The following is a 15,403-nucleotide window of genomic DNA, read 5'->3' on the forward strand; positions in this document are numbered from 1 at the left end:
AAATACAAATATCGAGCATTTGCTGACGATGTAATGTTCATTGTGCAAAACCCGACAGACAAATTACCGTTACTATTCCAAAAAATAAAGGACTTTGGAGAATTGGCCGGATTTTATGTGAATAAGAATAAGACGAAGCTTATTTGTAAAAATATGACGAAACAAAAACAAATGGAACTGCAAGACCTGGTACAATGTGAAGTAGTAAAAAAGACTAAATATCTTGGTATTGAGTTAACTGCAAGAAATATAGACTTATATAAGAACAATTATGAAAAACTATGGACTAAGTTAACTCAAGACTTTAAGAAATGGGACAAAATGAATTTGTCACTGATGGGAAGAATATCAGTCATAAAAATGAATGTCCTACCACGTTTGATGTTCCTGTTCCAAACAATACCAATACTTAGTAAGACAGATTTGCTACTTAAGTGGCAACAAGAACTATCAAAGTTTGTTTGGGCAGGCAAGAAACCGCGAATCAAGATGAAAATTCTTTGTGATGCCAAAGATAGAGGTGGGTTACAATTACCAAATCTTAGACTATATTATGAAGCGGTCTGTCTAACCTGGATGGAACAATGGGTGAAATTAGAAAATGATAAGTTACTGGGGTTAGAAGGCCATGATTGTAGATTTGGTTGGCATGCATATTTATGGTATGACAAAACAAAAATGGATAGCTTTTTTAAGCTTCATGTGGTAAGAAAAGCACTATTTGTGGTATGGATGAGGTATAAAAAATACTTTTGTGATGTAAGACCATTGTGGATTGTACCAGTGGAAGTGTTAACATCTTACTCAAGACATAGAGATAAAGATTGGTTGCCATATAAAGATCTAATTAAAAAAGTGGGAACAGAATGGGTAATGAAAAAGCAGAATGAAATTGAATATGATTATGAATGGCTGAAATATATGCAGATTTTTGACCTTTTTAGATCAGACAAAAGAAACTATGGTTTTAGAGAGGAAAAAAATGAGATTGAAATGATTTGGGAGAGTGAAGGGGGAAAAAATATCTCTAAAATGTATAAAGTGTTACTAAAATGGTATACTGAAGATGAGACTGTAAAAGGGCAAATGATAAAATGGGCGATAAATATGAATACGGAAGTGGCTATTGAAACCTGGGAATATTTGTGGAAAAATTCTATTAAGATATCGCCTTGTACCAATGTTAGAGAGAATTGTTATAAAATGATGTATAGGTGGTACATGACTCCGAAAAAAATTGCAAATATGAACCAGAATATGTCAAATAAGTGTTGGAAATGCAAGAGCCATGAAAGCTCATTTTATCATATGTGGTGGACTTGTGAGAAAGCAGTTGACTTTTGGACAAAAGTCCACAAAGAAATGCAAAAAATTCTGAAATGCTCTTTCAAAAAGGCGCCGGAAATTCTGCTTTTGGGATTGAAAATGGAAGAAGTCAATACAACTAGAAAGACTTTATTCTGGTACTTAATCACAACAGCGAGAATGATTTATGCACAATTTTGGAAAACAGAGAAAGTGCCAGAAATTGAAGACTGGATACAAAAAGTTCTGTTCATGGCAGAGATGGACAAAATTACGAAGAAGCTGAATAATAAAGAAGAAGACATGTTTTTTCAAGAATGGAGTGACTTTAAAATATATCTGGAAAAGAACTGGGATGTGAAACAAAACTTAATATGTTTAGATCAATATTAAGTCAAATGATGTTATCTTTAGATTGTAACGATAAGAAATTGATATAGTTAATGATATGAAGTAATTTGGAGTAGGGGTGGAAGCATTGCGGGAAGCCACCGGAGGGAGGGGAGGAACTGGGAATGGGGTAGACAATTGATAAAATGAAATGATTTAATTTTACATGTTGTATTCCTGAGAAAATAAAAATTTGTTTACCAAAAAAAAGAGAAACAATATTGATATAGGTGCTGGAATAGGCATTGGATACAAACTAATAACTTTTCATAAGATGAGAAAGTATTAAATGCTAACGATATTCAAATTACAAATCATCCATCAAATGCCTTTATCCACCCAATCCCAATACTTTCAGCCATATTTGTTATGCTTAATGACGACAACACAACTGCTTTCCACCTTGTCTTTACCCTTCGTGCTGTTCATGAAGCCTAAGACAAAGAGCTTGACTTTTTCCTTGGAAGAGGAAATGCAATATTAGCATAATAGATCAAGGAGTAACATAGACAATCTACCGCAGTGGTTTCCGAACTCTGTTCGTGAGAATCCTTGATTCCTTAAAAGCACTTCAAAGATCCCCCAATAAGATCAGTAATGCTAATTTGCCCTGAAAGACAGTTTACCTACTCAATACTAATTTTCATCTATATCGTACCACTGATGTGTTGAGTGTGTTCTGGAGAAACGCTCTCAGCTCATGCAGGGTAGTAACAAGGCCCAGTATGGCATTTGACTGCTGACAACAGAGTTTTAAAATGCCGACTTTTTCATGCTTAAGCATGTAGGTATGACTTAATCCAGGTAGCCTTTTCTTTTCAAGTACTAATAGAAAATAAATAGCAACCTTCCATCCCTTTCCAAGGTTATCAAGTTCCTCGGTTTTATCTCTCTCGGCTGGGTTTCCTGATCAAGGAGTGCTACCTAGCATCCTAGTCAATGCTCTCTGCAATGAATCCACAAAATCATATTCTGATACCTCTGATCCTCTGTGACATCACATCAGTTAAGCTCCATCTTGCAAAATAGTGACTAGCCTGCCCCATCTTGAAGGTATGTCAGAATTGTAGCTCGTGTGCAGGGCTCCCAATCAGAGTCTCTCAGGGCCCAACTAAACATTCAGGGTTTTAAAGAGTTGGGTCCAGTTTTCCTGGACCCAACTTAGGTTCCCAGTTACACAGCATCTGCAGGGAATGGCTTTTGAAAACTAAATGAGAACCTGTTTGGGCTCAGAATGCCACTGAGAGGGGGGCAAAGGGCTCCTGCCTCCCCCCAAGCTGTTTTCTTGTGCTGAAATAGCTGGGGGGGGGGTTGTTTCCCAGTTTTACTGCTTCACAGGCACAAAATACTCTACAGAGTAGCAAAAATGAGGAAATAACTCCCTCTCCCACACTGTTTCCATGCAGGAAAATACTTGAGGGGCACAGGAGCCCTTCCTCCCCCACTGGTGGTCTTCCAAGCCCAAACCATCTTGGCTTAATTTTTTTTAATAGCCATTCCCTACAGCCGCTACATGGATGTAGGGAACCCATCTTGGGTCCATGGAACCTGAACCCATCTCTTTAAAAACTCAAAAGTGTAGTTTAGCTTTGAGGGGTCAGAAAACAGACACACAGACCAGCAAATACAAGGAGTCTGCAAGTACAGGTGCATGGTCCATAAGGATGAGAAATATTTTTAGAAGATTGCCATTCTCAACAAACTGGGATGTAAAGATCAAATTACTAATATTTATACCCTGGCAAAGATCTAATTATTTTAAAGATACATGTTAAAGCTTGTGTCTTTTGAAGTATATATCTTGTGGATATCTCATTTTTCTTAAACAGTTAACTGTGCCTTCCCTCTGGGACAGAGGTCTTCAGTTCTGGGTAGGTACCCTCAGGTAGGTTGCACAGCCTCATCTGTTGGGTCAAAAGCTTATTCTTATTGTTGCTGTTACATGCAGCTCGTAGAGAAGCAAGGGTGTCATGCCTCCTGCCTCTGTCATTTAAACTTTAATTGAATTTCATTTAAAAAATCCCACTTGCAAAGTCTACTAACTTTCTATCAATTATAAGTCCAGCTTCAAAATACAGTTTAAACAGAAAGGGCTTACATTTCTTGTAATGTTTCTCTTTCTTCCTCTCTGTGTGACGGTGAACCTGACCCATAGCTAGGGGTTTTTAGGGAGGGGGCCTTGGGGGGGGCACAGCTAATTAAATCAAAATTAATTACATTAATTCAATTTGGGGCCAGCCTGGGAGGGAGGGGCCCTGGAAAAAATGCTGGGGGGCTGGGCCCCACATTAGCTATGGGCCATGACCCCTTTATGTGTAACCTCTGTAAAGGCACCTCTCTGTAGTATTCTAATGTGAAGTGTGTTATGCTGCCTCCTTGCCTTCCTTATTTTTGCTGCCACCTTAGAATTCTTAGTTGGACTCAAAGAACATGATGGCTTAGTTGAATATGATTGGCAGAACAGTCAGCATGTGGGGGTGACTCTGAAGTAAAATACGATCCTTCACTCTAAAGTAAACAGTTGTTTTTCTTAAACATAGATTTCATGTATAACTGTGTAATGGTTTCTGTAGGGATAATAAGCTTAATGGTTTCAGATAGGTACATAGGCGTAATAGTTTCAGATAGGTTAGTTTCAGATAGGTTTTCTAAAGTTCCTTAAATAAACTTAGCCACTTAGGCTCGTCACTTTCACACAGAACTTATTTTCTTCACTTGCCACTGCCACAGGGAACTCATTCTCTTAACTTGCTACTTAGGCCAATAACTTCCACGCAGCTTAACTTCCCAGCTTGCCACACAGGCTAGTAACTTCCACACCGAACACAGATTTCTCTCATACTTTACAGCACCTCACTCAAGCTGCCTCCTACGCACACACATACAGAGCTAAGCACTAACTCTCACATAAAGCCTCTCTCTCAACAAAACTGTCAACTCTGGCCCTAGGGTACAGCCACCATCCAATCATAACACACTTCACGCACTCATCCAGCCCCCCTCTTTCTTACTCTACCGGCCTACGTTTTAAATCACACCAACATTCATTTAAAACTCCACATTAAAACATAGAAATAAAACACACGCACAATTTTTCCATGGCAAAACACCACAGCACTTCTAAAGAGGAGGGCTTACCGGTAATTTTTTCTATGTTATATTTGCTTTGTTGTACTGGTATTCTTTTTCCATATGCATATACTATTCAAGTTCTAGAACATGCTGTCTTTTACATTTCTGCTTTCTTCAGTGGCTCTAATTTTGTCTTGCTTGGATCATCCTTACATATTTCTGAAACTTTCCATTCTACCAACTTCTTTCAACTGAACTTTTTGTTGGGAGAACATTTTCATAATCTGAGCTGTCATGCACACGTATAAGTTGCTGGGCTAAAACAGAAGAAGTGATCAGTAAGAAAGTTTGTTTAAAATGGTACTTAGAGAGTGCAGAAAGACAGCAGCTGAGAAATGTCTGTCAGATTTTTATCTTGCCCTTCCTCCAAGAATCACAGGGCAGCACACATTTCTCCCTTCTTCTACTGCATCCTCACAACAACTGTGTGAGGTGTGAGGCTGAAAGTGATTGGTCCAAAGTCACTGAGTGAGGGCTAAAAGGGGATCTGAACCCTGGGCTCCCCATTCATGACACCATACTGACGGTTAAGAAACTAATGACACAATTCTGATTCTTCTGAAAGTTCTCATGGTGGACAAAGACAGAACCTGTAAATGTGTAGTTAGGTCCCAAGTAATATTTAAGAGATCCTATCTATTATACACCATAAGGGCCCAGTCATATACCATCTAGTCTGTGCTGGCTTCCAGCTGTGTCAACACATGGTGGGGCAATCAGGTATATATACCACATGCTGAATTGAGCACATACTGGATATTGGCATGCCAGCACAAACCACTCAGAAATGTTTGGGGCAGCATCCTGTACATAGCTGCAATATGAGTATGTCTGGAATGTTGCAGGCTGACGTGGCTGAAAAGTCCGTTTTGGTTGCAATGGTCATGCAGACACACCCTCAGCAAACAGGGTTTCTTTATGCACTATTTTCCCTACTGGCTTGTTGCTTTCCTTTCTTTATCTAATGCTTAAATTATTAGCTGTTAGCAAGGAGCTAGTTTTATTTTATAAAACACTTTGTAATTCAGGTATTATAATACAGAGCAGGCCTAGTCAGAACTAGCTCTTGCTGCGGTGGTTTTAGTATGTAAAGATGGGGAAGCTGTGCTTCAAAAGGGATGACAAGCAGACATACCAACCCACAGCATAATTCTTTCTGTGTGCACTTGGGATGGAAAGATGGCTACCTGAATGCCTGCAATTCCTATCTGTTCATTCTCAAATATATGCACAGCATAGATAAATACAAGCTCAGCTGTCCATAAATGGATAACATCTGTCAATAAATATTGTTTTTACACTGTACATTGGAAACTTGTTAATGTGTGTAAATTCTGTTAATAATTATAGTGCTAATACTAATTGCATAATGTTTAACAAATTCAAAGGGACAGCAGTTCTTTGAAACAAACGCTCCTTGTCATTTTTCTTGTAGCCCTGCTGATTTATGACTCATGCTGCATTTGTACCTATTCTTTCAAAGTTCAGCAGTAAAGTACTTCACCTCAGCAGGTGCAAACATACCAAAGTAAATGCATGTGGACAGTACAAAAGAGGAGTACTTAACTGCTGAAAGTATTGCTGGAGAACCAGCATGGTATAGTGGTTAGAGTGCCAGACTAGGATCTGGGACACCCAGGTTCAAATCCCTACTGTGCCATGGAAGCTTGCTGGGTGACTTTTGGGCCAGTCACACACTCTCAGCCTACCCTATCTCACAGGGCTGTTGTGAGGATGAAAGGGAGAATGTTGTAAGCTGCTCTAGATAACCACTGCAGAGAATAGTGGGTTATAAATGAATAATTTTTTTAAACTACAGTTTGAGCATGGAAGTGCAAACAGACTCCCAGGCAGACATAATGAAGGGGATATGGGTAGATTCTGAAAACCACTATATTAATGGCAAACACAAGCAGTGGGTTTTGTGCTATTTGGGTTAGCCCATATAAGTTAGTGAGAGCTAATCAATGGATATTATATTGTGTTCAGCTGCTTGGCCTACAGTGTGGAATTTTAAACTCTTAATCTTCTGTGCACAATCATTTGAGCAAAGCAGAACAACACAACACGCAGAGCAGATCAGGATTAAGAACACTGTAAATATCAACAGATCAAAACAAAAACAAAAAAACCAAACCATAATGCACAGAAAAAATTTACAAATGATCATTTATGTACCCCATATCTTATACTTTACAAGAATGAGCTTCCCAGCAAGTACAGTCTACAAGACATTAGATCATAATCAGTCCCTATTCTACTCAAGGGATTGCTGTTATCACATGGCTGTCTGTAGGAGTGTATCAAGGCTAGTCCACAGCAAAGGGGATAAAGGCATTTTACTCTGTGGTATAAATAGTTTGACGGAGGAGACAGGAAGAAAAACAAATTAACACCAAGGTGGTCTCCAGTTTAGTAGCTCTGTTTGCATCTATACTTTAAGACTCCTGTGTGCCATTAAAACGTAGTCCAATTTAAAGAAAAAGGCTATAGTACATTTATCCTACACTGACAAAATTATTCTATTCAGGTCAGAACTGGTTTGTTTTTTTTTTGTAGTGAAAAGATCATGCAGAAGTACTAGTGGGATTTTAAAAGTCATTTTTAAATGTTTGCTCTAATAAGCACACAAGATGGTATGGCATTAAATGATCATTGCTGGAATAGCAGCAGGGAACTGAATAAAGTATTTATGTTGTGTTTCTTTTGTTAAGGATTTAAGACATTTGCTTCCTAAAATATAACTGTTTGATTTCACTTGTTTTAAAAAAAAATTGGGGGGGGGGGGGACAACAGAAATAATGACACTAAATGTGTCCTTACAAGCCAGAATCTTAGGGGCCAGGAAGTACTACCCTAAGAGCCTGAAAAATGTAAAGCCAATATATTAATAAAAATTTGGTTCGAGTAAGAAAAGCCTATAATAATAATTCTCTCTGGGAAACAGGTTACTGTACGTTGATACACTGGAGCCTAAGGAGGTCCCCTGATAATAAGACACTGCATGATGTGATGTGCAATCTTCTGAGATCTTTAAATGAAGCTATCCTTCAAGATGTACAAAATTCAAAATTTTCTCTCTCTTCATAAAAAATATTTTATTATGGGGATAATTATATTATGGGGATTATTATCTATGGCAATCTTGACAGGAATCTGAACACATCAGAGCAATTACTCTAGCTGTAAACCCCACTTTTCAAGAGCCTAACCTGTCTCACACAGTTGTTGTGAGAATAAAATGGAGGAGGGTAGTGATGTTTTAAGTTGTTTTGAGTCTCCATTGGGGAGAAAAGTGGGGTATAAATATCTAAACAAAAATGGTTAAAAAGTAAAATAAAAAAATGCATGAGGCTGAGAGTGCATGATTTGCTTCAGAACAGCCAAACTAGGACCTGAATTCAGGTTTTCATCATCAGCTCTGTTATCATCAGCACTTGATCCACTGCTTTCTCATGACGACTCTTGATTATAATCAAGGACACTCTGTATTTGCATAAGTAGTGGAAACAGGATTCACCAGATATTCAAAAAGTTTATTTTAATAGTTATGTGCAGTAATCCCAAATAAAAATCTTAAATAAAAATACTATTAAATAGCTATAGCCTAATTTTTATAAACCTATTCAGCTTCAATTCCATGCTATATCAGTTTTCTAACAGTGGTCAATGCCACATAATTATTGAGAGAAAGAACTATATGTACATGTATAGACCAAGTGCAAAGGAATTTAAACATGGGGTTACGGCTAAGCACAGAAGTAAATAATCAATTTCTATATATTCTATTAGAGTGACCCACATAAGCAATACCAAGGAAAGAACTGCCACACATGCTATTGGCTAGCAGCACGGAGGGCCTGCCAATCATTAAACAGTAGAGAGTGGAATCCTATTAGAGGAGAGAAGCAAATATCTGCTGTTTAACCGGATTAGCCATAAAGCTTCAATAATAAATTTAGAGTGTAAATCCAAAGAAATCTGCCTGTGGAGAACAGCAAATGTTTAGATGCTTGATGTGGCATTTATCTGAAGATCAAATACAGCTGTCCTCTCACATAGATTGCTTTAGTGGATCACCCTGATATTCACCATCCATTTTGTCCCAATCTAAGTAGCAACTCAGGTGAGGCAGCATACAAGCAAGCGGCCTGTCACTGCACAGCTTGCTCTGAGGTAACACAGTTTTCCTGCCCCAGAATGTGGAATTAGGATAGGTGGAAACTCACAGTACAACAATTGACCACAGTACTGATTGAGCTGCAGCATGGTTTAAGCCTTGCACAGAGAGGTAGAAAAAGGAAGGAGAATACAGAAAAAATATTTTGTTTGCAATTCTGGTTGTCCCACCTCAAGAGGAGACTGCAGAAATGGAGAAGGTTCAAAACGGGGACAACTGCAAACCAGAGGGATGTTGAAGCATTTTTCTTACAGAGAGTCTGCATCTATTTCATTGGGAATTAAAAGAAATGGGGAACTTCCTAAAGGCTTATAAACCTATGAATAGTAGGGAGAGAGTGAAAGGATGAAAATGTATTCATTGTTCCTTTTCAAAACACACCCAAAATTATTCAAGGAAATTGATCGGTTCAGAACACAAATAAGAAAACATGCCTTCATACAATAAATAATTAAATGCCATTCACTACTGCATGAAAAAGGATAAGGTAGTAATGGTTACTATCTCAGAGGGCTTCAAATCAAGATTACACATAGTTGTAACAGGATGGGGCTATTAGCCAGGACAGTTAGAAAGTAAAACATCCATGTTCAGAACTGGAACTTTTGCTTGCCAAGTGCAGGGCATAAAGAATGAGAGGATGGCTATTGCCATTGTGTCCTGGCTGTTAATTTCCCAGTAGTACCTGGCCAGCCACCACTGGAGACCAATTGCTGCAGGCTAATTAGATGTTTGGTCTGGTCCCACAAGGTGATCCTTATGTTCTTATGCAAGTTCTACATGATGTGAATGTAACTAATTTCTTTCAGTGTCTACCAGAGGCAGTTTTAACAGCTAATGGTCCATTTTGCAATTAGTTAAACAAGTTGTGGGAGGATGGATGTGTGCAGCAAAGTGTCAGCCTCAGACAACTAGCTGATGCCCTGAAGCACAATATTTGACCTGCTCCTTCACTTTACATTAGGGCTGAGCTAAATACAATTCAGGTTCTCACTTCATCAGGGTCATAATTGTATATAAACAAGCTTCAAACAGCAGTGAATGCTAATAATCCATGTAGAGTCACAGACAGTTCAGTCAAAATATTAATCAAGAGCAGAAACACCACCATTTACTGAATCCTGGTTTAACAGAAATTTTGTGGGGAGGGTGGTATATAAAAAAAATAAACAAATAAATAAATATAATCCTGGTGCCCTCCCCCCCAATCAATGTTAAGCGATTAAATTAGCAGTTGTAAATGCTCAAATACTTTGAATAAAGTGAAATACAACTATGGAAACTATGAATAACAAGTATGAGTATTCCTTCTCAGGCCACTAGGGTTCTTGAGACAGTTCAGGCTGAGTACAGACTGTTCAGTATTGACTTTGTATTCAAAGCCCCTTGTTAAGACTGATATTGTTGCATAAGTCTCACTCTCTCACACTTATTTTTCCAGTGTTCAAATTCCACTGCTTTTGGAGTTTGGTAAAAACTACAGCTGTTGTATTGTTGTCTATCATGAGACTGTTAAAGGTACAGAAAACTCTACCAGGAAAAATGGCTACTTGACTTCCTTGCTCACTGGTACAAAGCCCATCAACAAGACTCTTTTTATATGCTTTGACTTGCAATGCAATTGGTAGCTAGAATCCACCCCAAAGAAATGGGACAGTTCATATCTCATAGTTATTGTTTCATGCTAACTGTACAATTCTATGCATATTTACTGAGAGGCATGTCCCACTGAGTTCAATGATCCTTACTCCACTGAATGAGATATATGGCCATTGGACTGCAGCCTCAGACTCCTACTAAACATTTAGCCTTTATGTTGCAGAGCTGAAAGTAGAATGAATAATATTGCTTTCCGAATGAAACTCAATGATAAATTCACTCTTAAACAACCCTTTTGAAGAAAAACTACAAACATTTCCAGATTGACTTCCCAGGTATACAAGTTTAAACCTTTTTGTGGCACATAAGAAGTCTTAAGAAAAGAATGGCGCCTCATCCAGTTTACAAAACCTCACCTGTTAGGAGGGAAATGACTATATACAAACTTGCTTTAGCCACTTCTTTAAAAATCCCTCTCATCAACTGGATGAAAAAGTACACAGGAATTTGGATCCCTCAGAACCTAAGGTTGTTGTTTTTTCTGTATTAAACATTTTTCATTGGACCCACATAGCATGTGTGTATAATGTACAGGTTGCATATGTATGTACCCATATACAACTCACCCAGAAAATCAAGGCAATTAGAACTTATAGCAAAAGCAAAGCTTTGTAGAGGTCTAGCAGAAATAAAGATCCTTTTAACATCCACTGCATCCCCAAGCTGACTATTGCATAACTCAATGTTCACACTTAATGCATAAGACAATGACAAATAGTAATGAGCAATAGTGCAGGGTAATAGTTAATGAAGAACTTTTCCACCTTGCCTCTACACTAGCGCTGATTATCCATACATTAGTAATAGCACTGTCAGTACAATGAATGACAAGCATAATCAAACTCAATTTCCCCTTCATCTCTGCCTCTGATCTCTCTGCTTTTCCTGCTTCTCTTGATGCCATTGGTTAATGTGACAATAGGCTTGTACAGACAGGGAACTCATGGCCCTTCTAGCTGCTATTGGCTTAGCTAACAATACCTTAGAAAAGCAAACTTGCCCAGGCTTTAGATTTTTGAAGTTGAATGGTAAGATTTTGTGCATCCTGCATGGAATGAGACCCAGATATAGCAGGTTTGATTCTCAAAAGTTCACACACCCCAAGATCTCGTTGGTCTCTAGGGTGCTACTAGACTGGTATCTAGCTTTGTATCTTGGCTTTGCATACCAACATGGCTACCCTCTGACCAATTCCAGAGAATCAAAGCTCTTTCTTTCAGATCAACTTTGACTCTCGAAAGCTCATATCCCCAAAATCTTGCTGGCCTCTAGGGTGCTACTGGACTGGTATCTAGCTGGTCTACTGCAGACCAATATGGCTACCCTCTGACTGATTCCAGAGAAAGACTGCAGTCACTCAGCCAGTATCCATCACCAAGGTATCACTGGACTGAAATCTAGCTCCTTCTCTGGAATGGCACAGATAACACTTGCTGCTTATCATGTAGGATGTTAAAAGTAGCAGATTTGGGGAAACTGGAATCAGAAAATGTTGCAATGCGTCCATATTTAATGTATGCACAACTAACAAGATACAGATTACATCTTCTTGAAAATATCTACAGAAAATCCTGGACCTCTTCCAGTGCAATTCTAAACAGAGTTGCGCCATTCTGGAGGTATAAGAACATAAGAGACGCCAATGTTGGATCAGGCCAAAGGCCCATCCAGTCCAACACTCTGTGTCACACAGTGGCCAGAAATACCAGTTCCATCAGGAGGTCCACCAGTGGGGCCAGGACATTAGAGTCCTCCCACTGTTGACCCCCCCCCCCCAAGCACCAAGAAGACAGAGCATCACTTGCCCCAGAGCCCCTTGTGGCTAATAGCCACTGATGGACTGATGGAGTGTAACTCTGCTTTGGACTGCATTGTTCATATCCCACTTCAGAATTCATTTCAGCCCTAGGACCGTCCACACCATGCTCCTTTCTCACTAACCTGTAGTACAATTCTATGCATGCTTGTCTGGAAAGTGTTCAAGCAACTAGACACAGGATTGCAAGCAACTAAGCAACTAGACACAGGATTGCAGCCTTAGCCACTTTGCTCAGGACCTCCCCCTGCTTACAGTTACCATATTCCCTGAACATTTTAATGCCCTTGAATAGGAACGTTCCTACATAAGATTATCCTTGAACCCTACAGAAGGAAAACTGTGTCATAGTTTGTCTTAAACACATGGGTTTTTTTCTAAACACCGATGCTCCTGATTTCAGACTCTCACAGCTCCTTAAAACATAATCTCAGATTTTCAAATACGAATATGATCTGAGTGTTCCTTTTTCAGAAATCTTTGTGTGGCAATCCCCACCTTCTCTCAACGCCCGTCACCCGGGGAGGTTCTCTCAGCACCAGGTAAGCTGCTTCCCCTGTCCTAAATCAGGCCCATTCAACCTCTCCTTAGCCATCCCTACGCCAAAACGGATCGCCTCCGCACCGATCCACAAGAGGGGGGCGACGCTTCGCTTCCCTTCCCTCCCCGATGCCGCTATACCCCCCCGCCCCCTCCCAGTCCGGCACTCACCATCCTCTACGCGGCTCCCGGTTACCATGGGCAACTGCGTCATGCGCACGCGCGCACTCCCTTACTCTACGTAAGGCGTCATTCCCGAGTACGTTTGCTCAGGCTAAGGTAGGAGCCGGTGCAGAAAAGCTCCGCCCCTTAGCTGGCGCATGCGGGCTGTCTCTTTGAAAGCGGACAGAGCCTTCAGTGGGGCTAGTCGGCTTCTTATTGGTCAAGAAGGGCCACGCGTCCCAGACAGAAGGTTGGGAGGGGCGGTCATATCCATGTGCGCGGCAGGGGGGGGGGATTTCTGTGCTGAATGGTGTTACGAGAATTGGAGGTATGAGTTGCACTGGGAAGAGGAGAATTGTCACGAAGCGTAAGAGAATAGGGAGGGCTGCCTGCAGAACAAGCCACAGGGCCTGTGTAGTTGAATGAATGGGTGTCCCAGAAGGCGGGAAAGGCAGGGCTCTAGGAAGGACAGGTTAGTGAGATGTGGCAAAGGGAAGAAGTGCTGGCTTTGCAAAAGACTGAGGCGCTGTCGAAACTGCCCGGCAGGTTCGGAGGCAAGCTCGACAATCTGGGACAGTCCCGGAGAAAAAAATTGGTTCCCAGATCCTCGTTCAGCACGACGTTCTGTGAGCAGACTGAATAAAGAGCTGAGGTTTATACGTCTCTTGTAATCCAAGATAGGTATTAGGCAACCCTGAATTATGCAACCCCGTGACCCGGTGACTGTTCTCTGTGACAGAAGAAACTAGGATCCAAGAACCCTCTTTGCCTTTATTGCCCCAGGAGTTTGAGCCCCATTAGGTAGTGAAGCTATTTTCTAAAATTATTATTTCTGAAGTATTTCGAAAGTTGTTGGGGCTGTTGCTTAGTCTCATCATCTGTAGAGTAGGGATGAGTTACAAAGTCAACAGAAGGGAAGAGGCTGCAGCAGTGAAATTTGGCATCGGATATGTGAAAAATCTTCTATAGTTGCTTTGAGAGCAGGTTGATGTCTTGGGTGGAGGGAGACAAAAGCAGTATAGATGCATGAAACTGCTTTTTTTGTTAGACCAAAGATTCAGTATTATGGCTTAAGCAGTGGCCTGCCATATGCTTCAAGGAAACTCTTAAGCAATCAATAGACACTAACTTTTTCTTAATTATTGGAACCAGCCATCCATATTTGCGGTTCCAGGGTTATAAAACTGTATCATGTCCCTTGCTTTTAATTTTCCCCCTTAAACAAAACAACACCATCACTTTTATTTTTTTTCTGGTTGTGAAGATTTGCCAACTCCTTGACCACATCTGTATTTCAGTTTGCTTTGGAATTTGCAGCTTTTTTTGCAATGCTATGGCTAGAACTGCATAAGTATTTTAAATGTGGCTACATTATAGCTTTACGTAGGGCTCTTATGGCCTCCAGAGATATTATTACTTGCTAATTGATTTTCAATCCCTTTCCTAACATGGGGCTGAATCCTATGCTCTATTAGCAGAAGGTACAGTTGGGGGTGGAACCTTCCTGTGTTCCTCCTTTGAAATGCGAACTACATGTCTAAATGTGCATGGAATTTCATCTTTCATGCAGCTTTGGAAGTTCTTCCCAATATGCTTTGGTTTTTACTATCCTGAATAATTTGGTCTTGCTACTGCACCATTCACCTCTGTTTCCAAATCATGTATTTAAAATTTTTATTTTTTTAAGGGGGCTTTCCAATTTATGAGCATGTTAAATAGCACTGATCCCAGTACAGATGCTTGTGAGTTCCCTATGTTTATTTCCTTCCATTCTGAAAACTGTTTGTTTCTATTTATTTTTTTAAAACCCAGTTATCAGTCCATAAACGGACCTGTCATTCTGGAATTGCCAAGTTTCCCAAGGTACCCAGTCCCAGTGTACAGAGTCTGCTAGATCACCCCTCTACATGTCAAATATATTAAACTAGCTAACATGAAGAAAGAAGGGGAGATTCCCCCCCCCCAGCTGAGAATGGAATGTTAGCCTAAGAGGCATATTTTACAGATTCTCAGTGAAGCATATGCCAAACAGGTGGGAGTCTCAGAATGAATTAAAATTGATTATCCTACTGCACCAATTGTCTCTTGTCTCTAGTTCTATTCTTGGTGCAGCCCGTCTTTTGGCACCTTGTTAAACCTAGAGAACTAGAAGGCATTGAAATACCAGTTGTACTGATAATGCATCTCTATTTACTAGTAACTTCAGGTATTCTTCCCCC

At 40.0% G+C, this 15,403-nt stretch overlaps 2 protein-coding genes across 2 annotated transcripts in view; one reads left to right on the forward strand and one right to left on the reverse strand.

Annotated features, from left to right (window-relative positions):
- Positions 1 to 13,283, reverse strand: part of ARL3 (ADP ribosylation factor like GTPase 3) — a 52,086-nt gene extending 38,803 nt beyond the window's left edge. Inside the window, exon 1 of the mRNA XM_015420134.1 lies at positions 13,194 to 13,283. Within this exon, the coding sequence (XP_015275620.1) occupies positions 13,194 to 13,196 (3 nt within the window). The 5' untranslated portion in view covers positions 13,197 to 13,283. The remainder of the gene's footprint in view (positions 1 to 13,193) is intronic.
- Positions 13,284 to 13,499: 216 nt separating this feature from the next.
- The window catches only part of SFXN2 (sideroflexin 2), a 28,230-nt gene continuing 26,326 nt past the window's right edge, over positions 13,500 to 15,403 (forward strand). The window contains exon 1 of the mRNA XM_015420135.1: positions 13,500 to 13,512. The gene's annotated coding sequence lies outside the window, so the exon portion shown is untranslated. The remainder of the gene's footprint in view (positions 13,513 to 15,403) is intronic.

This window comes from Gekko japonicus, unplaced genomic scaffold (assembly GCF_001447785.1).
Source record: "Gekko japonicus isolate JY-2015 unplaced genomic scaffold, Gekko_japonicus_V1.1 scaffold29, whole genome shotgun sequence".
Taxonomy (NCBI): Eukaryota; Metazoa; Chordata; class Lepidosauria; order Squamata; family Gekkonidae; genus Gekko; species Gekko japonicus.